At 44.0% G+C, this 26639-nt stretch overlaps 1 protein-coding gene across 1 annotated transcript; it reads right to left on the reverse strand.

Moving 5' to 3' along the window:
- Positions 1 to 1349: 1349 nt before the first annotated feature.
- Isoc1 (isochorismatase domain containing 1) lies at positions 1350 to 19167 on the reverse strand. Its single transcript, XM_005069089.3, has 5 exons — positions 18847 to 19167; positions 9389 to 9508; positions 9074 to 9277; positions 8617 to 8733; positions 1350 to 2527 (listed from the first exon to the last, which is right to left on the reverse strand). The coding sequence occupies exons 1-5, from the start codon at positions 19150 to 19152 to the stop codon at positions 2381 to 2383; spliced, it is 894 nt and encodes a 297-aa protein (XP_005069146.1). The 5' UTR covers positions 19153 to 19167; the 3' UTR covers positions 1350 to 2380.
- Positions 19168 to 26639: the final 7472 nt, after the last annotated feature.

Below are 26639 nucleotides of genomic sequence, written 5' to 3' on the forward strand. Positions count from 1 at the left end.
AGAAGGCAGAGCTCACAATTGTTCTGAGCCCCCAGATATTTACATTCCTGGACCTGATACAATTTAATTAATTTAATTCACATTTACTAGCTGATACCTGCAAGAAGAGAATGGCCTTGGAAGATACCCCATGTCTTTATCCCTGGGGCGTGGAACCGTGATACATGGCCAAAGGGTGTTAAGGCTGCAGGTGGAATAAGGTTGCTAATTGGGGACCTTGAACCACATGAGATCTTGGGCTGGGCAGAAGAAGGAAGGAAGTCAGACAGGGACCCAAGGACCAGATCCACACTGTTGCCTGAGAGGATGGCAGTAATGGGACAAAACAAACAGATAAAATAAAAACAAAACCAATCCCCCCAAAACAAACAAAAAACCCATCAGTAGATTCCAGAAGCATGGAGCTGTTGGATATAGATCATCCCCCACACAGGCTCCAGGAAGGATCACAGATTCCCAATACCAGCTTTAATTTCAACACAGCAAGTCCCAAGGCCTCACTAGAATTAAGAAGGAAACAGTCTGTGGTTTAAGACACGATGTGTGTGGCACGTTGTTAGGGCAGCCACAGGACTCTAATTCAAGGTCGCATAGCTGGCTTCAGCTGTGAGGACACTTCACTGGCACAGTGTTTCACGGAGATGGGAGAGGCGTGGATACAAGGGAAGGGAACCGTTCTAAATTGAGTCTTTGCTTCGCCAGCGGCAATGCCTTTCTTTTCTTTTTTATTTAAAATTAAGAAAAAAGCTAAAATCAGTATTTTCACAAGCTCTCCAGATAATAAAAGTATGAAAAGCACTAGATGACATTTATTAGAAATTATTTTTAAATGTTTCTTTGCACTCATTATCTAGAACAGTGGTTCTCAACCGTCCTAATGCTGCCACCCTTTAATATAGTTCCTCATGTTGTGGTGACCCCCAACCATCAAGTGACTTCCATTGCTACTTTATAACTGTAATTTTGCTACTGTTATGATTCATAATGTAAACATCTGCTATGCAGGATATCTGATAACTGATCCCTGTGAAAGGGTCATCTGACCCCCAAAGGTTTTGGGACCCACAGGTTGAGAGGTTCTAAAGCAAACATCTCAGCACACCATGAAGTAGTCAGGCTGTGGTGTCTTACCAAGGCTCAAAGAACAAAACACATTTCTATAGATGTAACAGGAAGCCCCTCTAAGAACTCCATCAATCTGGGCCTGCAAAGGATTCTCCTCCTGTGAAAGTTCCCATGAGTTGTAGGATTAAAAATATGAAAGCTGTTACCTCTGGAAAGTCACTAGAATTCCTTGACTAGTTAGTGCTCATGGAACCATGGGAAACAAAACAATTTCACCCATGTAATATACTTTCTTTAATTTAATACAAAGAGAGTAATGCTCCACATATCACAACACACTCTAAAAAGTTTTTTAAACACTATAAGTATTAAGTGAAAATACACTTATTGATGGGTTAACAATGACCATTGTATTACCTACTCCCACCGAGTCATGCTTGATGACATCAGCAGTAACAATGTTTGAATGGCAGGGAGAGAAAATACAAAGGGGAACATGAGAATATGTAAAACTACATTTTATATTGTGTTTCCTTCTCCACAAACTCCCGTGTATACCAAAAGACGAACTCAAAAAGACTGTAAAGGCATTGTGTTAGGGTAACTCTGTCAGTTACCCAGCACTGAAAATCACTCCCATCTGTTCACAAGATTAAAACAACCAATGAGGATGCAAAACATCCAGTGGAAGAAGTTAACATAGACCATTAGCCAGAGGAGGAAAATCCACAAAGATGGTAACAGGAATAAGCAAAGCAGTACCATCAAGACCATACACAATAGCTAAGATAATCTGCTCTGGTCAAACCAATGCTCCTCACTCAGTCAGCAACTCTACACTGTGAGTGACGTAGGTGACAACCCAGAGTCCTGTTCATCAATTCTCACTCGGCAATCGTTCACCAGTCAGCCTGTGAAGTGAAAACACTGGGTCTACACTAACATCACAAGGATGCTTCACAACAATAAAAAAGTCAAATCATTATGGTAGATGGTTTTGTTTGTTTTCTGTAAAGTGCACAATTTAAGAAAACTTCACCAGAGGGAGCACTTTTGAAGGGTATGGTGTAGACAAAACAGGCACCTCCATTGTAATTTATCTTAATAAATAAAAGCCCATTAAGAAACAAGGAAGATAAGCAGCACCTGAAGCCTTGACATCGTAACTAAATGATTGTACCCTATGGCCTAGCCAGTTAAGTGTTACTAAGAGCCGCAAAGGAGGAACTGCTGTTGACTTAACATTTTAGTTTTAGTAGAGACAAGAGCTTGTCTGGCTTGCAGTCCTGTCGAGGATCCTGATCCTTCAAGCATCCTATACTTTGGAGAGCAGACCAGACTCCGGGGCACTCGCCTTAATTAGGTTCTGAATTTCCTTGAATTTCGGATGGTCTTTGTCAGCCACCAGCTGTAGCAGAACAGCTTCACTAGTGGTCACAATGATCCCAGTACGAGCAAGACGCTAGAAAACAGAAACAAAGACAAGAAGTGAGCTGGAAAATGGAGATCATTTAAAAATAGCAGAAGTTGCCAGGACAATAATTAGGGTCCTCCTCTATAATGATGGCTCTTGGCCTCAGCAATAGAGAGAGAAAGGTTTCAAAACCAGAGGTATCACAAACTCTTCACGGGTATTTCTCCGTACTAATAATGGGATGGAAATGAATAAAGGGAGCCAGGGAGCCAGTGTCACGATCTGTAGGTACTAGATTGTCAGGCTAACAATGTAAAGAGAGAGGAAGCTGTGTAAGTCATGTCCGCATGTGTGTAGTCTATCAACTTGACACTCAAGCGGGGGTCTTCAGGAAGAGGAAAACTTAGTTTAGAAAGTGCCTCCATCAGACAGTCTCTAGGCAAGTCTACAGGGAATGATTGATGTTGGAGGGCCACTCCACTGTGGGCGGTGCCACCCTGAGCAGGTGGCCCTAGGTAATGTAAAAAGCAAGCTGAGTAAGCCAGTAAGCAATATTCCTCGGTGGCCTCCGCTCCAGCTTCCGCCTCTGGGTTTGTGCCTCGAGTTCTGCCAGTGATCAGCCTTGACATGGGGGTTAGGATGAAAACAAACCCTTTTCTCCCCAAGCTGCTTTGGTCACGGTGTTTATCACAGCAACAGAAGCCATGTTAGGATACTAGCATCCCACATGTACCCACTTTTCAGGGCTGTAACATTTCACCTCTCATATGTGGATTCCTTTTGGCTTCAAGCTTTGATAAACTCTTGTGTTTTTATTTCTAACACCAAGAACAAAAGAGGGACCTCATCCCCTTTTACCCTGTGTGGTGTAATCAAAACAGGAAATCATGAAGCATCTTAATACTTTCACTTGGCAAGCCGGGCGGCGGTGGCGCACGCCTTTAATCCCAGCACTCGGGAGGCAGAGGCAGGCGGATCTCTGTGAGTTCGAGGCCGGGCTGGACCGATAGCCTCCAAAACAATACAGAGAAACCCTGTCTCGAAAAACCAAAAAAAAAAAAAAAAAAAAAAAAAAACTTTCACCTGGTATAACTGCCACTTGGTACCTAATTATTTAAAAATATGGGTATAATTATAGCTATGCAGAATATTTTATTACTAGTTTGTATGTAACTACACAAAATAGAAATTTAATTGCATTAAGAAAAGAAGGGTTCTTAAATTCTTGTTTTCTGACCCCAGTAAACAGCCCCTAAGGACATCCATCTCATAATCAAGAATTCTCTGGTCTAGGAATGGTTGGCAGAGTGAAGAGCCTCAAGTGAGGTTTGAGAATCTGCCCCAGGGATTAATGGAACCACCACTTGTGCTATTATAAACTTTTTAGGATGATTAAACAAGGTTATAAAATCATACATCACATCCCCACCAGCGTTTCCCCTCCCTCCATTTCTCCCAGCCCCTCTGTCCTTCCCTACTGCTCTACAATAGGACTGTTCCTGGCAGGATGCCTTTTGCAGGCTGCTCCAGCAGAACTACTGGAACTCAAGGAGCAGGGGATGGGGTAGAGGGAGCAAGGTCTGGAGAGTGAGGTGGGGGAGAGAATCCCACAGCTGAGGTCCACTCTCTGTAGCAATAAATCAGTAGTCACAAACTCCAGGGTAAAGGGCAAATGGGTAGATATTCCAAGAAGCATCTGCTATAGGAACCTTAGAAGAGGGCAGAGCTTTTTCTAGTGCTGTGTAGACCAGAGTCTTGTCTGTCTACACTAATAATCTTTGGTGGTGCTGGAAGCTGGGTCCCATTGGGGTGTACAATGCTACTTACTTCAAGACTGAGGGTTTAAAAATAACTAAGCAAAAGACCCACGTGAGAAGGAAGGTGTGGTACAGAAAATGCAAAGCTTTTAGGAGAGGCTCCTAGGTGTGTCCCTAGAGCCCGCCCTCCCCAACTGGGCTGAAGCTGAGCAGACAGCAGCAACAGCTTGTGGTGTCCCGCCCACTCCTGGTCACACTTCCTCTGGGCTCACTTTCTGTCCAGAGTTAAAACGGGGCATGAGGCTTTGGAAGACCCCTCCTTACACTGGTACAGCCAGTCCAACTGGGCCAGTGAAAAAGGAAGCATTTAAGTGTTCACCTAAAACTGTAAGTCAGGAATGGAGTACCCAACCGACTTCATATCCTAGCAACATCAAAAACTACAGGGACATCAAGTTCAAGAGGGGGTTTACTCCATCATTTTGCAATTCGTCTTCTGAGATAGACAAAATCGGGCGGGTGTATGGTGGTACAGCAATCTATTATGCAATTATGAATAATTATTTACTTCAAGGTGACACAGACCAATAGATGTTGAGTACACACAAGGAAACATGAAGGGAATAAGTGCATGCCACGGGCCTCATGCTTACTAACTATACACCTTACAAATGAAATAAAGTTAACAGACAGTATGGATAAGGATTATCTGAAGTAATTCTGCTCTGAAGGAAGAAAGAAGAAAAGGGGCTAGCCATGTTGTTGCTAACTTTCAGTTCACAGAACGAAAAAGCATCTCCCCAAAACTTTAGAGACAAACTGCATGATCTCTATAGAAAGATGCAAGGAAGAGGAGCAGCCTACAAACTGTCAGACGCTGCACACCATGACCTCACCTGACCTCAGCTGTGGACACTGCAATCATGACCTCACCTGACCTCAGCTGTGGACACTGCAATCATGACCTCACCTGACCTCAGCTGCAGGCACTGCAATCATGACCTCACCTGACCTCAGCTGTGGACACTGCAATCATGACCTCACCTGACCTCAGCTGTGGACACTGCAATCATGACCTCACCTGACCTCAGCTGCAGGCACTGCAATCATGACCTCACCTGACCTCAGCTGCAGGCACTGCAATCATGACCTCACCTGACCTCAGCTGCAGGCACTGCAATCATGACCTCACCTGACCTCAGCTGCGGGCACTGCAATCATGACCTCACCTGACCTCAGCTGCGGGCACTGCAATCCTGACCTCACCTGACCTCAGCTGTGGACACTGCAATCCTGACCTCACCTGACCTCAGCTGTGGACACTTCAATCATGACCTCACCTGACCTCAGCTGCAGGCACTGCAACCATGACCTCACCTGACCTCAGCTGTGGACACTGCAATCATGACCTCACCTGACCTCAGCTGCAGGCACTGCAACCATGACCTCAGCTGCGGGCACTGCAATCCTGACCTCACCTGACCTCAGCTGTGGACACTACAATCATGACCTCACCTGAACTCAGCTGTGGACACTGCAATCATGCAATCATGACCTTACCTGACCTCAGCTGTGGACACTGCAATCCTGACCTCAGCTGTAGGCACTGCAATCATGACCTCACCTGACCTCAGCTGCAGGCACTGCAATCATGACCTCAGCTGCGGGCACTGCAATCCTAACCTCACCTGACCTCAGCTGTGGACACTGCAATCATGACCTCACCTGACCTCAGCTGCGGGCACTGCAATCATGACCTCACCTGACCTCAGCTGTAGGCACTGCAATCATGACCTCACCTGACCTCAGCTGCAGGCACTGCAATCATGACCTCAGCTGCGGGCACTGCAATCCTGACCTCACCTGACCTCAGCTGTGGACACTGCAATCATGCAATCATGACCTCACCTGACCTCAGCTGCAGGCACTGCAATCATGACCTCACCTGTCCTCAGCTGCGGGCACTGAACATTATCACATGACCTGCTGTGGTCCCTTTTCCACTTTCAACCTTGCTGCTTTAGTCCAGGCAGGCTCCTCTGTGTTCATTCAAAAGACCAGGCTTTTTCTGTCCCCTTTTAGAACGTCTTGGGGCTCACAGAGTCAACTAAGTGGGGCTCACAGGCACTCACAGTGACTGAAGTGGCAACCACAGATCCCGCACGGGACTGCACTAGGCCCTCTGCATACATGCTGTGCTTGTTTAGCTTGGGGCTTTTGTTGGACTCCTAACAGTGGGAGCAGGGGGTGTTTCTGATTCTTTCTTCTTCCGTTGGGACCCTTTTCTTTCTGCTGGGTTGCCTCACCCAGTCCCAACATGAGTGCTTCACTTGGTATCCCTGGGAGAACTGCTCTTTTCTGAAAGGAAATGGGAAGGGCAATAGGTCTCAGGGAGGGACACAGGGACTCAGTGGAGTGGAGGGAGGGGAAACTCTGGACGGGATGCAATGTACGAGAGAATAAATAAAACAATAAAATTCATATGAATGTAGAAGGAAAGTTCTGGAAATACCTTCACAGCACACAAGGCTCCCTTTTGTTTGCACAGCTTTGGTTCCTTTGAAATAAAGTCCGAGCATGAACATGACAATAAAGTTTGCAGCGAAGGTGCATGAAGACAGCTGCTCGCTGAGAGAGGCTGACCTGACTCGAGCTGTAAGACCTTAGCTTACTGAGGAAGCTAGAAAAGTGGATTGGAATGAACTCACGACTGGCGGGTAGCTCATAGATCTTGGCTCTGATGAGAAGCAGTGCATTTTTAATAAGCCAGAAAATCCAACATTTCCAGTGTGCATGGGGTGCTTTAACAAAATAAACCTCTACGTATGGGACAATGGTGGCACACTCCTCACCCCTAGGCTCTGGGGCTTTTGAGGAAAAAGGGATGGGAAGACTGTAAGAAGGGGAGTGGAGGATGGACAGACAGCATCAGGGAAGCAGGATTGTCTAGACACAACGGGGGGAGCGCACATGTGAACCCAGAGAGACTTCAGTACCGCACACAAGGTGTGTGGAAACCCCAGAGAAACAAAGCCGCAGCCCAGAGAGACACATAATCCCGCGAGGGGCTGAGGCGTCACTGGCATGTTACCAGGACAAAGGTGAGCTGCTTTCTTTGAAGGATATGAGGGCTGACAGGCTTTCCAACCACATTGCAGGGCTAGACTCAATCCCAACATCAGCTGAGCAATTCAAACTGGACCTGACCAGAAAGGACTTAAAAAAAAGAAGAAAAGGTAACCTCGAACTCGGATGGGAAGAGATGCAAGGGTGGAGGGGGTGGTAAGTGGGGGGGGAGGGGGTTGTTGGAGAAGGTTGACTATGCTCAAAAGACACTGCATGGACTTCTCAAAGAATATAAGCATAAATCTTCCAATGAATGAACAAACAGCAAACTTCTGTCGGTCGTCACCACAGGGGTTCCACTCTTTAGAAGGGAGGCTGCCCAGTGTTGCTACCTAAGGCCTGTCTGTTCCTCACGGCCTTTCTTTCCTCTTCCAGCCACTCCTTTCACACATCTGATGGCACTGTAGGCTACAGAGCTGACGCAGCCCCAACAGAGAACAATGCACAAGCCAGTTTGTACTGGATGATCTCACAACAAGCCCTCCAGCATTTCTTTAAATTGCTTTTCTATTTAATTTATTATTAATGTGTGTGTGTGTGTGTGTGTGTGTGTGTGTGTGTCTGAGTGTGTCTGTGTGTGTACACGCCCACACATGTGTTAGGTGTGTGTAGAGGTCAGATGATAACGTTCAGGAGTCCCTTCTTCCCTTTCACTGTGAAATTCAGAAACTGAACTCAGGCATCAGGCGCGTGCGTGCACATACACTTCTGGAGGAAAAACCTCCCCAGGACTATGTGCTAGCCTCAACAGGCTCGGCATAGAAGGGGCTCAGCTCGGATGATTATTAGGCAACACTGAGAAAGAATGGCTGACCCAGCGTCAGCCTGGAAGCAGTACGTAGGTTATGTCTACAGTCACTTACACGAGGCTGACTCAGGCTCTGATACATTCTGCCAGACTTAGGGGCTACATGTTGCTTGAGTGAACCCGCATGAACTGTTTCTACTTGGCCATTCTGTAAACTTCAGTCCTGGCTACTTGAGACACGTCTAGTCCATGCTGAATGTTAGGGCAAAGTGACCGCAAAACTATCAAGGCACTTCTGGCGTGTCTAGAAATCTAATCCCAGGGAAAAGTATGAAGTAGGCAAAGTGGGTACCTGACAGGTCAGTTAGCGAGTGCAGAGCTGTTTCTCTGGGAAGTAATAGTCCTGATACGTGGAGACCAAGCATCAGCTTAAAGGGCAAATTATTAGGGACTGGTAAACATTCAAGATACCTAATTTGTCAGAAAACTTGATGTAGAACAAGTACCTCAAGAGCAAACATCCTGTCCATCATGCTCCTTGAGGAGGTGGCATCAGCAACAATGTGAACCTCAATGCCTCGGCCGACCAGCTCCAGGGCTGTTTGCTGGATACATACGTGTGTCTGTAGGGAAGCAAAGCAGCACATGTAAGAACGTGGGAAGGTGAAGCAGGTGGTTCTCGGGACAGCTGAAGACCATTGGCCTAGATTCAGACGCTGCCTCCTCACTGGCTGGCTGACCTCAGACAAGGCACTGACGCTGCTAATAGTTTCTCATCTGTGATCCTGGGAGACACAGGGCACACAGTTCACAGGGCTGTTGTGAGGGTTCAAGCTGGCAACAGCCCGTGCCATAAGGGTGGAAGACATGTAACAAGGGGTGGCCATGTTCCCTCAGTGCCACTCAGCCACTAGCATCCTATAAACAAGACCACACATGTCCCGAAGCCAAGAGGGTACATACCTCTACTCCAAACAGTACAACACTCCGGACACCAGGAATCTCGGCTAAGGCCGCTTCAACTTCAGGTAACACCATAGAAAACTTGGTCTTCGGAAGAACCAGCTTCACACCTGTTAAGTCGAGTTCTTGCACTGTGCTGCCAAGACCTTTGGGGTACTGTTCTGTTATGATAACCGGAATTCCTAATATCCGAGCCCCTTGCAACTGAAAGAAAGGTACCAAACGAAAGTGTAAAAAGTGTGTTGAGTAGCCACACCCATGCATATTGTGCCTCAACCAACTGGACCAGACAGACAGACAGACACCCAAACATACCAGTCTCTGTCCCACACTAATAATGTCTCCAAAGTACTTGATGGCTGGCCGGAACCTTTCCTGCATGTCACAGCAGAAAAACACAGTGCTTGGAGGTGTGAGATTTCCCAGGGTCGTAAGCTGAGGAAAAGAGGAGACAGGAATGATCTGGCATTTGTATTACAAATGACATTTAACTCCAGTAGACATCAATGCAAGAAGAAAAATGTTCCTATTGTCTGTCTCAGTAAGCAAACTTAATACAACTAATACTACAAGAAACGATGCAACCACAAAAAAAATAATAGAAAAAGAAAGGATCTGAATTACCCACATCCCCTCCCCCCAAAAGGGTATTACCCACAAAGACATTCTCCAAACTGCATTTGGTAGGGAGGGGAGAAATAAAGCAAAGACTAACCATATCTAAATGTTCAAATGAATTTTAATATATACAGAGAAAAAACATTTAGTCAATTAAAAACGTGCACATTTCAAAGAATTTCTTGTATCTAAGGAGAAATAGGTACCATATAATGCTAATGTTTACATGAGCATACTTGAATAGCATTTCAGTGATATAAAAATATAAAAAAGAAAGTATCAAAAAATTAGCAGTTATATATAATTTGAATATTTTTTCTTACACTATTTTTGAGTGTATTTAAAAGCATTTGCTGAATGTTATTGTGCATATGTTATCTTCAAATCAGAAAAACATATTTACAATAGTAAAATACAAATCTCATAGTGGTATTACAGGCATGGAAATTAAATTCTAAACCACTGCATGTAAAGAAAGCAACAACTTAAAAATTAATCTGTAGCAGAGACTATGAGACATAAAACTAAAGACATAAACAGAAAACAAAATTAATTCATAGCATATACAAAAATCACTGCTCTCAAGATAAAAATACAAAGATACCACTTGCAAGGGTGACTTCTAGAGGGCAGTAAATGACACATGAAAACTGCCCTGGGCTGGAAAAGGAACATTATGAGTGGAAAACTAATTAATTAGGAGGAAAACCGGGAATCAAATTTCCAAGCTTCACATCTGCTGCAGGTAGCCCACTCCAACAGCCTGGGCCCCATGAGGAGCCACTAACTGTAAATTTACACTGAATACAGAAACTTAACTTCACCAGGGACTTAAAGGCCCAAGGTGCTTCAAAAGAGAACTCTGCAAAGAATGTGCTCCCTTTGGAAGAAACAGATGTCTTTCCTCTTCCTAGTTACCCACTAAATTATCCCTCTAATTCTCCTGCTTTTGCACCCTGCTAAAACCACCCACAGATAGCAATTATTAATAATTTCCCAACTGCATGGCTGTAGCCTCGGCAGCAGCTCAGCTCTAGGCTGGGCCTTACCATCCCTGAATGCAACAGACTCAAAAGTTGACGATTCCTCCATGGATTTAAGGAGCCTCTGAAATGAAAGCTTTATGCCCAGTGCTGTGGCTACGCTAACAGCTCTGTGATGGTTTCTGCCTGTGTTCTGGCTGGAGACTCCAGTTCCTTCGGCTCCCACTACAGCTGAGGCCACAGGGTGCACTCACCCTCACTCACCATGGGCAATCCAGCAGCAGACTACTCTAGATGGTGAGAGCCACCTGTCAGCCAAACACTACGGAGAGGCTCCAACTTTACCAATAAAGCACTATTAGTAAAATAAGTGCTCAAGTGCTTTGGCTGTTTCCTCACTCTCTTTTCAAATTACACCTTTTAAACTGTTTTCGTTTCTCTTAACGTTTATTTGGTGTGTGTGTGTGTGTGTGTGTGTGTGTGTGTGTGTGTGTGCAAACTCCAGGATTTACACTGGGAAGTCAGGAGACAACTCCTGAGACTCTTGTTTCCTCCTGCTACATGGCCTCTGGGGTTAGACCTCAGGCCATCAGGCTTGGTGACAAGTGCCTTAATCAGTTGAGCCAGAGTGCCTTCCCAATGCCTGTATTTTAGCCATTTCCAAAGCAGTGGTTGTGACTTACATACAGAAGCCAGGAAGACCGATTTTTGTGTATTTGGAATATTATTTTTAAAAGCAATTACTACAAATGGTGTACGCATTTTAAAATCCCAATAAACATTAAATCGTAGTTCGCTAAGCTCAAAATCTCTGTCTTTTCTTTCTTTCTTTCTTTTTTTTTTTTTTGTTTGTTTTTTGTTTTTGTTTTTCGAGACAGGGTTTCTCTGTGTTGTTTTGAAGGCTGTCCTGGAACTCACAGATATCCACCTGCCTCTGCCTCCCAAGTGCTGGGATTAAAGGCATGCACCACCAACACCCGGCCAAAATCTCTGTTTTGTTTTCAAGAATTTAAACAGGAAGTATCAAAGTATGGCTTTGATTAAGGTATATGCTAAAAAGCAATTTACTTACAAGAGGCTTCTTTGAAATTACAGTCACACAACTCAGCCAAACTTGCTGTCCCATTAGCACAGGAAACCTTGGGCAAGCATGTAAGTATGCTGACAACCAAGCCCTTACACGCTCACTGCTCACACATAGTCACTGTTCACACACACTCACAGTTCACACATGCTCCCGGTCCCAGCTCTCCTGTACCAACTCAGTCCACATACTCTAACACTACGGGTCCCGTAGGAGACTGGTAGTCCACATTCTAAACTGACAGAGAGTTAGAGAGTTACAAACAATTAGAACGCAGACAAATGACCAGTGGCAGGAACTAACAGGGGGATGGAAAAAACGATCCAAAATACAAGAAAAGCAAGCCAAACTCAGCTCCAATGGCATCTGGCGAGGTAGTAACACACTGTTCCAAATTAGGAAAATGTCATGCTAGTATAAAGAATATGTCAAAAAAAAAAAAAAAGAAAAAGAAAAGAGGAATATGTCAAATAATACAAGTTAGCGGAACAAGATAAAATGGTCAAAATATTAAGTTATTTTGTTATTTGTCAAGTTATATTTGAATAAATCCTTCAGAAATCTGAATATATGTTCTCAGGTTGGAAGGAAAACCAGCCGTAAACCCGCCCTCGCTGCACAGAACCCTTTTCAGGAAACAAAGAGGGTGCTACAGTGAACAGTGACACACTTTATTGTAAAGATGGGGTTTCTGATTGCGAGTCACAGACACTTCCCTGTACCCTTGAATGTGGTGCACCTGTCCGCCTGAGGGAGCGTGTGCCAGCAGCAGAGAAACTACTCGGCACAGGAGAAACCTGACAGACCAGTGAGCTAGGTGATTTTCACACATGTACTCAACAGTGTCACACCAGAAAACTGTTCGCGTCCGTGAGGTGAGACTGGCCTTCACGGGCCCTCACAGTCCCACAGTCTCAGTCTACCCCTACACCATACACATGAAGGCTGAGGACACCCCCCCCCAAAAAAAATCTGACTCTTGCTTTTCAATACCCTTGAAAGGCAAGTGGATTTAACTGTATCCTGGATTGCATCATGATCAGGTCACCATGAGATATCAAACAGAAAAGACAAGAAGGAAAAGCCAGTAAAAATCAGTGTGCAGGGACTGGAGAGACGGCTCACTGGTTAAAAGCATGCGTTGTTCTTCCAAAGGACCTAGGCTTAGTTCCCAGCATGCACTGGGTAGCTCACAACTGCCTGTAACTAAAGAAGATTCAGGTGACCTGATGCCCTCTGTGACCTCCACAGGCACCCGCACTCACTGTGATGGCTGTTCTAGGCTGTCAGCCTGTCTGTGTCTGGGGCGCACTACCATCTAGAAGTGGAGGGCGCGCCTGTGATGCAGAGCTTAAGGCAGGGAGACTCAGGCTCTGACCCAGACACACCTTTAATCTGGGCCACGCCTTCCGCTGGAAGCCTATATATATGAGCACAACAGAGAAAGAAAGGCTTCCTCCTTCTTTGCTACATGTCCTTGCCTCGTCTGCATACCTGCTCCTTCACTGGCTCTGGAGCCTACTCCTTAGGGATTCCAGCACATGCCAAGACCAGCTGAGACACGCAGCCCTGTGGGAATGAGAAGCTACTAGATTCCTGGACTTTCCATTCACAGCTAGCTGTTGTTGGACTAGCCTGTAAGTCATTTCAATATTCCTTTTACATAGAGAGATTCATTCCACAAGTTCTGTGACTCTACAGAACCCTGACTAATACACACACACGGATACACATATATACTAAAAAAGATTACATTAAAACAGTTTTTAAAAATCCATTGTGCAGCTTAGTTCACAGTAAGACATCATGCTAGTCCATTGGTTGTGCAAATGAACCACAATAAAGTACAATATTAGCAACGGAGGAATTGGTGGGACAGAGGAAGACAGAAAGTCTATGCTATCTAAGCATAAATCTAAAAGGCAAATCTTATTTAAAATAAAAATAATGGCTTCCCTGGGACATAGTAGTTGCAGATAAGGTGTGACTATAGAAATAACCTCCAGATCTACAAAGGAACAAAAACAAAAACAAAAACCAAGAAATTCTAACCATGTTATTCACCTAATCCTGTCTCCTCCCTATCCTTAAACACAAATACATTTCAACAAGATGCTGTTACAATTCAATTCAATTATAATTCGGGAACTTCTTACCCTGACTCAAAAATTTTAATTAAAACTAAATTGTAGATACCTAAAAGTATTGCCCAAAACACTGCAAGATGACCAATGGTGCCACGATGAAAGCGGATCTGACCAAATAATTTCAGAAGGAAAAATGTGACACCTCAGGTCAGTTCAGGTTCAAAAACCAAATCCCCTGCACATACACATCTAAATATAAAAGTGTGAATATTTTAATCAGTGGTTTCCTCAAACAAAAGTGGAAAAACCTTTGTCCACTTCCTTTAGATCTGCCACAGGGTGACACTGACCTTAGCTTTCATACTGAATAGAATACCCATAGACTTTTCACAGCATAGTTTGATGCTACCCTGGCCACGTGCTCTGATCATTTTACAAAATGGCCACAGGTCACTCAGCAAGGACAATGGCTGGCCTAGTTCAATGATATATACCAGTTCCTGGAATGGAAGTAAGATATGGTGTCCCGTCACACTGTTAAACAGTGTCCTCCAACTCCTGCAAAGTCATACTTGACATTCCTAACTCCTGCACCTTGGAGAATGACCTTCATGGGGCTGGAGTCACTGAAGATTACTTGACTTAAGATAAAGTCACCCACTGACGTAAGGTAGGTAAGTAACTGCCCATGACTGGTGTCCACATACAAAGGAGAAAGATGGATGGACAGACACTCATGGCAAGAACGCCTTGGCCATGAAAGCAGGGACTGGAGTGAAAGAGTCGTGAACAGATTCTTCCTGGAAGCCCTCAGAAGGAGCCATTGCTGGCCACACCCTTGGGCTGTAGACTCTAGAAACGTGAGAATGGCCGGCTGGGGTGTGTAGGCCACTCTGTTAGCAGTGTTTAGGACAGTCCCTGAGCCATAGTGAGGAATCTGTGCATGTTTAGTGATGGGAAAGGTTTTTAAGATGAGTGATTTTTCTTTTAAAACCAGCACCCTATTACAGTCGCAAGACAAACATGATCTACTTGAGTACCAGTCTGAAGAGGAGCCAGGGATCAGCATTCAAGTCCTGTTCCCAATCCAACTGCATAGCTGCTTCGGGGAGGCCCTGACCCAGTGTCAATGCATTTAAAGCAGAGCCTTCAAGGCCCGTGGGCATAAGAATCTGAGTCCACATCTCAGCTGTTCAGTTACATAAATATGAATCATTAGCATCTTCTCGTACAATGTCCTTATCTTTAGCACAGTTAAGAGACACGGTATTTTTCTTCAGCTGTGGTGACAGCCTGCAAAACAAACATTTGAGTCAGCACAGCCTGGGAAGCTCTCTAATGATGCTAAAGATGATTTACCATTAAGAACTCTCTAGAAACATCACTGTACTAATTTAGTGTGCAGAATTAAAAAACTCATTCATAAAGTGCATTTCCAGACACCACCAAAAGGCTCATCTTCATATGATTTATTTTTGGCAAAAACGGATCCTGAGTCTTTTCATTTAGCTGGCAAGGGAATATTTCATTTTTGCTTTTAGAACATATGTACCTACTCTGGGCATTGATGTCCCTGGTATATTACACCGGCAACTTATAATAAAGTCTGAGCTCTCTGACTCCCCGAGGAAGGCCAGCTGTGCCTACCTTCTGAGAGTGGAGACCTGAGGGACCTCTTGAGACTGTGTCTCAGACTGAAAGCAGAGCTGAGCTGAGCTGAGCCAAGAGCACACTGACATTTAAATCTACATTAACATTCCCCTTGACTAACTAGATGCAAAAAGAAAGAAAAAAAATCAAATGCAGGTCACAGCTCCCACTCTCAAATGCAGTTTATTTATAGGAAGCACCTAATTTACTCGCAAGGAACAAAAAGATACGATGTTTGGGCATTACTCAGCAATACTATAAGTTTTTAAGTGGTCATATACCTTGATAGCCATACCCCCTAACCCCCTACCCCTGTCTAGCAAACCAATAGGCTGGAGACAACACCATGAACTCAGGACGCAGGCATCTCTTCTCAGTGTCCCCTAAAGCACACAGCACCCCAGATACACCCTGCCGTCTCCTTACTCCAAGCATTGAGGCTATCCTTGTGTTTTTCCTGCAATGCCCTAACAAGCTAAAGCAAAGGTCCCACCATCCCAATCTCTATCTTCAACCAGCAGGCCATGGTCTCTCCCTCTTCTTTCTATTTCTGCCTTTCCTTCTTTCTGATCACAAAGCTGAAGGTCTCCTCTAGTGAAAAGTCTGTGTCCCACCCATGTAATAACAATCTCACTAGAGCGTAAAAGCTGGACCCAAATTCTCTCTGGGTTAACTACCCCAGGAACGGGTCAAAATAACCTGCCTAGGGCAGCTGGCATCTCCTGCTCTCAAAAGCTGCCAAAGCCCTCCCGCCTGTCTGGCCTGCCTCCATTTCTTCCTGTCTTCTGCTTGGGCTCTTCCTGCCATGGACAAAGCATGAGACTGTGAGACAATTTCTCCCGGCTTTACATGAGTCTCCAGCATTCCACGTCTCTGTCGTGCAGAGCTGGGAACACCTTTCTGAAAAAGTGCAAGTGATGTACATAAGATGGCCCAACTTCTACCCCACGATCCCTTCATTTATACTGTCTCCTGTGTCTCTGAATTTGTCAGGAACGAAACATGAACCATGCCTTCAGCTACCTGACCTGTCAGCAGCCATTCAGTCCCTCTGACAGGACGTTTTTGAAAAGGAGTCCCTAAAAAGTCACCACACTAGCACTGGCTCTATAGAGGTCTTCAAGATCAGTTCCCGAAGAACTGCTGCCAGCCACAGGGGTGATGTGGCACAGACACCTACTAGTCCACAAGGTCACTGCTCTCACACACAAAAGGCTGCACACAGAACTAGTAGTCCCCGAGTCACAGGGAAAGGGGCCTACCACCTCCATCACTCCCCACCTCCCCAGAAGCCACCTTGAGTCTGCCCAAGTGACAGGTGTTCACTGTAAAACCGCAAGGCGCAGCATCAAGAGAAATGAACAGACGCTCAGGTCTGTCTTGCTTTCCAGACTGCTCAACGTGCTCATCAAACATGGAAAGGCAACAGCCATGCTATGGCAGATATCCAGACGTTCCATAAAGAGGTCTTGTTCATGCTTTGCTGGCTTGGCCATTGTAATCATATAATCCAGGGCAGTTTGCTAACGTTCCTACCTCTCCGTGCTCTGCTCCTCAGAGGAAGAAATGTCATTGCTACTCCAACAAGAACTGAATCCATGCAATGCACACAGAGATGCCACTTCATTGTGGAAAGAACCCTTCTGGAAATGCCCATGTAGTAAGGTTATACAGATACGTTCCAGAAAATATAGGAGCAATGAAAAGAAGTATCTTTTCTGAAAATACAACCCCACACACAAATGCATGTGTGTGCATGTCACATACTATGTAAAATATTCTTTCATATTATCTACAACTATGATAGGAGAGGTACATGATTGAAGGAAAGTATAATAATTATTAAAGTGGGAGTATCAAAATATTTGTAAGTATTTCAAAATACACACACATATATGATAAGCTTAAGAATTCTTGGGTTATTTAGTGAAAAATAAGATACTATTTGTTAGTGGTTAAAAAAGAGTACTACTATTGTTATATTGATTGTTTTAAACATCATTACAGAAAAATCAATTATACATAAAAATAATTCAAAAGCCATAGTGCCCTGAAGTATAGTGCCTTTTCAGCATTATGTCTGTCTCTCTGTCTCTGTCTCTCTGTCTCTCTCTCTCTCTCTCTCTCTCTCACACACACACACACACACACACACACACACACACAATTGATTTTCAGACCTTTAAAGATAAGAGTTGAATCAGGTCTTCAAATTTCAAAATATAAAAATTTCTACTCGAAGCACACAGAAAAGTGAAAGCAAACTTAAAAATCGAAAGCCTAGGTTTGTTTGTTTGTTTGTTTTACACAGCAGACACAGGTAGGAACCCCTCTCTCCCAAGAGAAACAGGAAATGGTGGACAAAGAAGTCTGTATCTTCAATACAGCTCCAGACCCACTCGGCATTTTGATTCTGACCTTATAATGGATGGGTCAAAAGTGCACCCAACATATTGGATGTTAGGCAGCGGTAATCTAAACGGACTGTTGGAACCCTGCAGGGAGCCATCATCCAGAACTCCTAAAGAGATAAAAAAAAAAAAAATGGAGCATCTTAACCACTAAAGAACTCAGCTCTCCATCTGGGCAGCAGGGCAGATCACTCCACCCACTCAAGCTCTCTGGCAGTTAGCCATGAACTCTGTCCTCTGAACATATGAACTTTAATCAAGTACTCCCTTTGGATCCACAGATGTGGGGGGAGGGGCGTCACCATCCAGCCTATCTCTGACTGCAGACGATAAACGAAAATTATGGATAAGCCTCTCAAAATGACACTTGAATATGAAAATTCCTTCTAACCCCAAATGTCACATATCAGTTCGTATTCCAGAGAAAAGGCTTAGCAATTCTACACGTAGACAATAAAAACATGGATGGTGTAGTGCCTAAGTTACACCTACCTTTCCTCCCAAATGCATACATTTCGCCAGAGAAGCCTCAGATCTTAGGACAAGAGGTTGTTGCCCTGTATTACAGAACGGCTTTTAGCAATATAGAATTTCACTAATCCTAGTTCTTAGGTATAACTTCCTCAGCCTAGGATTCCCAGGCTAGCGTTACGCTGGTTATTTAAAAGGCTACTGCAGTTCCCTTCCTATGGAGACACCCCGATTGTCACCAAAATGAAAGGAGGAGGGGAGAGGCGGCAAAGTTTGCATTTCTGCAACTGGTTACCACAACTCCCAGAACAAGCCCCGAAGCTAACACCCGCGGCGATCTGCATCCCCCGAGGAAATAAGAGCGGCGGAGGCTGCCGCACAGAGCCGCGGGGCGCGGGGGACCACACACGTGGGGGCGTGAGCGGCCCGCGGGGACCCGGCTCGGCCGGCAGGCGGGGGCGGGACCCACCTGGATCTGCAGCGGCACCAGGCGCAGCTTGCAGCGCTCGCTCACCGCGAAGCCCTTGGGCAGGTCCACGTACTGACCCCACTCCTCGGCGAAGAGCTGCACCACGAATTTGCGGTGCATGTCGAGCTGGTCGCCATAGAGGCTCAGGAACTTCTGGATGAGCACGTCGTAGCCGGCGCCGTGGGGCACCGACGCGGGCCGCGCGAACACCGAGAAGCAGAAGAGCACCGGCACGCCGCCCGACGGCGCCCCCGCGCCCACGCCGCCGCCAGCCAGCGCGGCCACCGAGGGCTCCGCCGCCGCCATGTTCCCCCGCGCGTGCGCGCCGCCTCCGCGCGCCAGCCAGGCCGAGGGGCGGGCCCTGGACGCCGGGGACCCGCCCGCGCCGCCCCCGGAGCTGCTCCAGCAGCCGCCGACTCCGTCACCTGTGGCGCGCAGCGCAGAGCGCGGGGGACAGCAGCTGGGGTGGCCCGGCGCAGCCAGGAGAGCAGTGACAGGCCTCCGCGGAGGGCCAGACCTGCAGGTTACCTCCCTCCGACCTGCAGCCGAGATCGGGTTATCTCGCGCTAGGTTTCTGAGAAGGCTTGAGATGGGAACTGAAGAGCAAAACGGAAGGTTTTCCTGCTTAAGGTGGTGCAAATCATCACCTTCACAATAAAGCGACCCCTATGGGCACTGCAAGACACCGCATTAGCAGGACCCTTGACCTCATGAATAGAAGCATAAATTTAGGATTTGAGATAGTAATCCTTATAAAATAATTGGTTTTCTGTTGTTGTTTTGTTTTGTTTTTTTAGACAAGATTTCTCGGCTACCACTGTTGATTTGGAACTGATCGTTCATTTTGTTCGGGAAACTTAAGGACATTTATAAAAAAAAATACCTAACGTGCATTTATATATACACAAAATGTATGAAGGTGGTTTTAGTTTGTTTTCCTTTTCTTCGTTTGTCTTTCCCTGTAAGGAAATCAATTTTAATATCCATTGTGTGGAGTCTAGCTTTTGGCAGCCTAATGTAGTGACAAATAACATAAATAACACTGTATCTGCTGGGCTCAGTGAGGGGTAGCGGTGACAAGCAGTACCTTTTTCACTATAGTAGAAAAAGAACATGAATACCCATTTCACTGATAAACTATTCTCAATAATCTATCATTTGAGTAGAAATTCAATCAGCTTAAATAAATGGTACTGGGAGGAGCCAGTGAATAGGAACCCCTAAATGGACATTCAAGTGACACATAGCATATAATTAGCCTAACTGACAAAAACCACTATTGTGGAAATGCTCACATTGATCTCAGATAGACTCCTGGGAACACAGTTGATTAAAAGTTAAGCACTTTATCAGAATTCAAATTCTGGGCCACTCAAGAAATAGGATTAGGCAGCATTGATTAATATGTTAATATACTTCCAAAACAACCCCCTCTGTGAATTAATATATTAAATACTTGATTCTTGCTTTTTCTATTGATCAGCAACACTTGACTCCCTGATTACTCTTTTCTTTGGAGCCACAATCTTCCCTCTGTCTCTTAGATACCATACTCTTCATATGTTCCCCTCGGACTTAGTTTTAGGCTCTTTTCCTATGTCCTCTTATTGCTTAAAACACTAACTCAGTGATTCTCAACCTTCCTAATGTTGTGACCCTTAATACAGTTTCTCACGTTGTGGTGACCCCAACCATAAAATTATTTTCATTGTTACTTCATAATTAATTTTGCGGCTGTTATGAATTGTAATTATCTGTTATGTAGGATATCTGATATGTGACCCCAAAGGGGTCGAGACCCACAGGTTGAGAACCACTTCTCTAAACATTTAACTATGCAAAAGGTCACATTTCTTCTTAAGACCCCAGCATTAAATACCATCCATACCCTTTTGACTTTAAACTGATATCATGCATGCCCCCAGCCTCAAATTCTAACTCATGGAACAGTATCTATTGAACGTCTTGGGATAGGAACTGAATAGATATCTCACATTGAACATGACAGGCAGAATTCTTGATTTTACCTCTTCTAAATCATTTGCCTTCCCCCTTTACAGCCAAACAAACAGCCATTCCATTTTATTCACAGAGTATAATTATAGGTTGTCGTTTAACGTTGTCCTGTTTTTCTCCCCTTCTCTAACCTTATCAGTGAGACCTGAGCTCCAAATCCCAAGCCTTTGTATCCATACTGGCACTACTGGTCCAGACCAAACCACCACCATCATCTCTGTTCTAACTCATCATGAGTGGTGACATTAGTTAACTTGTGTAGCCATGTTTATATCAGTTACCAATTTTCATTTGTTAGCAAGCAACATTGATCAAATTCCTCTAGTACACAGATATGGATCTCAAGAAATGTAGATGATGAAATTAAGATAAGAGAACTTTAAGAAGTTACACACAAATTTAGCAAATTAGAGGAAAGGATGTTCGTGAGGAAAGTGATAGGGAATAGCAACAAGGGAGAAACTAGAATGATTTAAAAAAATTAACAAAAACCAATGTCTGGAAATAATGCCCCTGCGTAGTCTGAACAGAAGGTATTTGCAGCAGAAAAAAAACAAACAATCACTGGCATGGTAAAAAGACTAGTAGAAATGACCTAAAGTGAGGAACAGTGGTTTAAAAGCATAAAGGCAGTTTAGGTCACTTATGAGGCAATGTGAAATAATTTACCATTGGAATTCACATGAGAGAAGCAGACAAAATGGCAAACAGTGCTTCCTAGTAAGTGTTCTGCATGCCAGTTTTCATGCAGGGAGGTTTTGGAGTAAGATGAACCACCATCAGGCTGATAATGAACACCATCACCAACAAACAAACACTAAATAAACACAGCACAACCAGCAGTCGCTAGCAGTGTTCAAGCTTTTACCAGTAGAGACCTGGGGTCATATTAGCAGGAGTGAGTGTCGTGGTAGCTGTACCAAGCACTGAAAACTGCATGGCAAGTAATTATAAGAATAAAGAAACTGAGTGACAATTTCAAAGCTTGACTGACACACTAGGAAAAAGATTAAAGAGAAAATTGGTAATTAGAATCAGAGTCTAAGGACCAGAGGCTTTTTTTTTTTTTTGACAGCAATAGGAGTCCAAGTCCTTTCTGTAGAAAGACAAGAAACAGAGAATGAAGACCAGAACTCTGCCACTCAGCTGGTAGCAGAGTTTCAAAGATGAAATTCCTTCTTACTGTAAATGGATTTATTTGGGCCTATCCTGGGGATTGAACCTAAGGTTTCACACTTTAGGTAACAATTCTATAACTGAGCTGCATCCCAGCCCCACCCCTCCCCACCTTTCTTTCCTATTTCTTTATTCTATAAAGTTAATAGACGTGCTAATAGGTTTCACTGGAACATTTTCATCTCTATATCATTACACTTAACCCTTATTCACCCCCCCCCACACACACTGTCTTTTTCCTCCACCCTTGCTAGTCTCCTTTCTTCCTACCAGTCCTGCCCTCTTCATCTGTCTCATTCTTCTTTCTTCTTCCTCTTGTCCTTTAGATTCTGAAATTTAAACCCTCCCATATACTCCCCTTTTTTTATTTTCATTACCCACATATACGCGAATATATTCACACAGAGGTATATATACGTTTAATTCTATATTTCACATATAAGATAAAATATTTAATAATTATCTTTCTGGGCATGTTCATTTCTCTGAACACAGTGATCCAAAGTTTCGTTTGTTTTCGTACAGATGTAAGAATTTCATTTTCTTTACAGCAGAATGCAATCCCATTGTGTTTGGTATATAGTGTGGTGGGTGTGTACATGTATGTGTGCATACACTCACACCGTGTTCTATGTATGCTTGTAAGATACTAACTCATCTTTTAATACAAAAATCTAGGTTGGTTCCATAGCTTGGTTATTATAAATATGGTATCAATAGACATGAGTGTACAAATACCTCTGTGGAATGCTGATTTTAATCTCTTCAGTATTAAACCAAGAGTGGTGTTTCTAGATCATTAAATCTATGGCAAGCCTAAAGCATGAATCACAATCCAGAACTACTAGTTGTAAAACCAGGCTATGCCATCAACCTTCAGAGGATATTTCTATTGTGTTGATAGGCCATCAAATTACCAAAATATTGGTACCATCTATCCTGAGATGATTTCATCAGATGCACCAAGAAGATATGAGGTTGAACAGGCCAGAAGAAACCATAAAAAAAACAGAAGTGGTTTACTTGGCATCAAGCACAGGAGAAACAATAGACTACATATGCAGCCTATGAGAAGGTAACCTAGACATTCATGCCAACCACTACCATCCCACAAGTACTCACCCTAAGGTCTCAAACAGATGCATTATTACCTGTTGATGGGAAAAATGTGGTTTACAAATATATTGGCTCAGTATATTTATGTAAGTCTTGAAGAAGGGCGTGAGAGTCATTACTTCCAGGAAACAAGACTTCGGGTAGTGACCTGGTCATATAGTTCATGGAGAAAGAAGTTTCCTGAACTCAGAATGCAAGATACATACAGCCACTGATAAATGGCTTGGCCAACTAGTCGGACACAAGAGCAGATTAAGAACCAAGAAGACCTGCAATAGAGGCATGGGAATTCATCCATGGGAATGAACACAACACACAGCAATTTGTTCTGTATTTTATGGTGACAATCCCCAAAAAGAAACTATTAGAGCAAGCATACCATATCCAGAGAAAATGTATATTACTAACTCCTGTAATTCAATAGTAGAGATAAACTATACCATTGAAACTAGATAAAAGATTCAGACACTTGACAGAGGAAAGACGGATGTCCAAAAAGCACACACAAAAAAGTGCCTAACACCACTAGATGTCTGGAAGGTGCAAATTAAATGTGCAAAATGTTTTACTTCACATTATTAAACACAGAAGACAAAACAATATGTGCAGAGTCCTGCTCCATTTGGATCCTAGAATCTTGGCTAGAGGCAGAGAGGGAATGAAGACAGGGCAGACACACTGATACATGCGCAGTGAAGCTAGGATAAGATCGGTTTCTTTAACCTAGCACTGCAACCCAGAAACCAGCGTGCTTGTGCTTACTGAGTACAGCACATGGGGAGAGGTTAGCTAGTCTCCATAGGAGATCTGCAGGTGAGTAATCTCAGTGCTATTTTGTCCCAGCAACAGAAAAGTAACTAATACACTGTGCATAAAGATACAAGCAGGTTACTGAGCTTAAAGTCAGAAAATGCAGGAGTTCATTGACTTAATGTCTTTCTGTGACACACCACTCTATACTAACTTGAAATGTCCGCTGTCCTCCTGTTTGAATGTGGTGTCGTCATCCATCACTGTTTTCAGGCAGCTATAATTCTGACCTGTTCTGCTATTTCTAGCTGTCATATTTTCTTTTCAAAGAATTCACTCTCAGAGACACATTTCTATTTTAGTACATTCACTTCTCCATGACCATCCTTTGAGGATAGAGAAAAATTTATAATTTATTGTGTTTTGAATTTCAGCATTTCCATGTATTGCATCAGGATGTTTCTGTCCAGCACTGAGTCTGGTTCATTTTTCAACAAAAGGACTCCTGGAATGGGAAGAAAAAAAAAAGCAAATTTATAAGCTCTCCGCTAAACTGGAGACACTAAAATCACCCACCTTCAGGCAGTTAAGTGACACCTTCATTCAATCATTATGTCTGACTTTTTTTTGCTACTTCAGCTGTTACCTGTGTGCAAGTCTGAGTCACTGTGTTATTGCTCAGATGTAGGTGGGCATTGCCACCTTTGTCAAATGCATTTTGTGAATGTCATTCAAGTTGGCATGCCTTTGAAATCAGCACAACAGTCAGTATCCACATCTTCCTTCCTGAGAAGCTGAAGGAAACAGCCTTGATGCTATCAGAGAATCCATTTGGACTATGGATCCTTTCATCAGAACCATCACAATCACAACCACCACCATCACCATCAGCACCACCACTACAACCATCACTCCACCGCCACCACCACCGCCACCACCGCCACCACCTACCTTCCCGCAGCTTTTGTTCTACATCACCCCACTGTGCACCCTTGCGGCCAATGTCTCATTTTCTACTGGATTTTTATCATCAGGCATTTTTTTTAAAGTTAAGTCTTCGTATTAGATCAGTGGAGGTTATAATGCATCTTGTCCTCTTCTCTAACAAGTCTTCTCAAAGAAAAGCTATTGGAAAGCAACTCAGCCTCATTTTCTATGTGATGCTGAACGCACTCAGGCTCAACTTCCGCCATCCTTGGTTCGCTGGCATCACTCATGTCAGTAATTGGTGCTCAGCTTAGTTGCAAAAGTCACGGTCCTGTGAATGGCAATTGCCACCTGTGTACCCAGCTCCCTAAGGTTTTCACGTGTACCCAACACATTTCTGCTCACTGGTACCTTGTGAATGGCCTACACCACAGCTGCCATTGCACTGGAGCCTTCTGAGTTCCCATCGCATAATTTTCATCTGTTTTTCTTTTCTTGTTTGCCTCACTGGTCTTCCATTATCCTCCTTACATGACATGATTACTCCCATAACCCACCTGCCACAACAACCACATATTCTCTTATGACCGACTTCATCCTTCACTTTCTCTTGGATCTCTCTAGAACTTCTCAGATGCCCCATGCTCAAAGTATCATCAAAGTCTTCCTCCACACTATAAGGTAGTACCACCTGTAATGTGTGATATAGTTAGAAGTTGCCGAGTCAGCCTTGACTTACACCTTTCCCATCCCACACATCAGCCAACTCCATTGTTTTTCCCACCAGTTTTCCTCGGACACTACTTTTCTCTGCCTGTTGTGGTCACTGTCCTCAAAAGTTATCTGCTCCCTCTGGATTATGGCTAAGTGGTTTTCTCTTTGAAACCCTAATCCACACTCAGCACAGCACAGCGAGCTATTGAAAACATGAGAACCTCTGGCTTCTCTGCTTCAAGTCCCTTCTTTCCTTCCTGCTGTGTTTCAAATGGGAAGCAGTCTGCCACCTGGTCTTGGACCTGCAGTGGAATATAAGGTCCAGCTCCACGGTCTCTCTTCTTCTTCCTTTCCTTCTCTTGTATTGCTGACCCACAGTAGATTCCAAAGAACTGGCCAGGTCCAAAGCCCTATGCTTCCTCTTCTAGTAAGACATTCCCCAAGGTTTTCTTATGCTGGGCTCCTCAGCCTTCAGGTCTGTCTAGAGTAGATTCTTTCATTGAAAAGTATTATGTTTATTGTAGTTGGTTGTTTTTTACTCTTTGACTCTTCTGACTCTTTGGGGCTCATGACAGGGTTGTGGTGATTTTCTGAAAAGAAAACATGATAATCAGGATGTTCATATCAATTCTTAATAAGCTTCAGTTTGGATTAAAAGAAATCTTACCTTTGAAAGTAAATGTTGGTCTCAAAGACATATTAGCAATGAAACCTTATTTTGCTAAGTTTAAACATAGAAAGGGAATTATCAAAAATAAACTCTTTATGGCACAATTTTAACATTTAATTAATGTAACAGAATTAACTATAAGGAGTACCTACTGAGACCCTGTGGTCACTTGTCCTCTGCTGATTCTAAGAACCAGCCTTAGTGTGGCTTCTTTCTAGACATCTTTTCTTAAATTATCCCACTATCTTTTGCCTTTGGGCTTTTATCTTTCCCTATTTCTATATATCTTTGCTTCTTACTCATGGCTTGCTGTGTAGCTGGATGACTGCAACCTGCAGCCTGCTCTCCACCTTTTCTCATTCCCAGGTATCTTCTCCTATTTATTGTCTCTGCCAGTCAACCCTGCCTGTCCTTTCTCCTGTCT

The sequence above is a fragment of the Mesocricetus auratus genome, unplaced genomic scaffold, assembly GCF_017639785.1.
Source record: "Mesocricetus auratus isolate SY011 unplaced genomic scaffold, BCM_Maur_2.0 Super-Scaffold_6730, whole genome shotgun sequence".
In the NCBI taxonomy this organism is placed as follows: Eukaryota; Metazoa; Chordata; class Mammalia; order Rodentia; family Cricetidae; genus Mesocricetus; species Mesocricetus auratus.

What these genes read in the sequence shown, in the direction of transcription:
- Isoc1 (XM_005069089.3), bottom strand. Translation starts at nt 19,152, where the DNA reads ATGGCGGCGGCGGAGCCCTCGGTGGCCGCGCTGGCTGGCGGCGGCGTG. An exon ending in TTGTACTGTTTGGAGTAGAG is followed by an intron (nt 8,734 to 9,073) that starts GTATGTACCCTC and finishes GCTTCCCTACAG; the next exon opens with ACACACGTATGTATCCAGCA. An exon ending in ACAGGATGTTTGCTCTTGAG is followed by an intron (nt 2,528 to 8,616) that starts GTACTTGTTCTA and finishes TCTGTTTTCTAG; the next exon opens with CGTCTTGCTCGTACTGGGAT.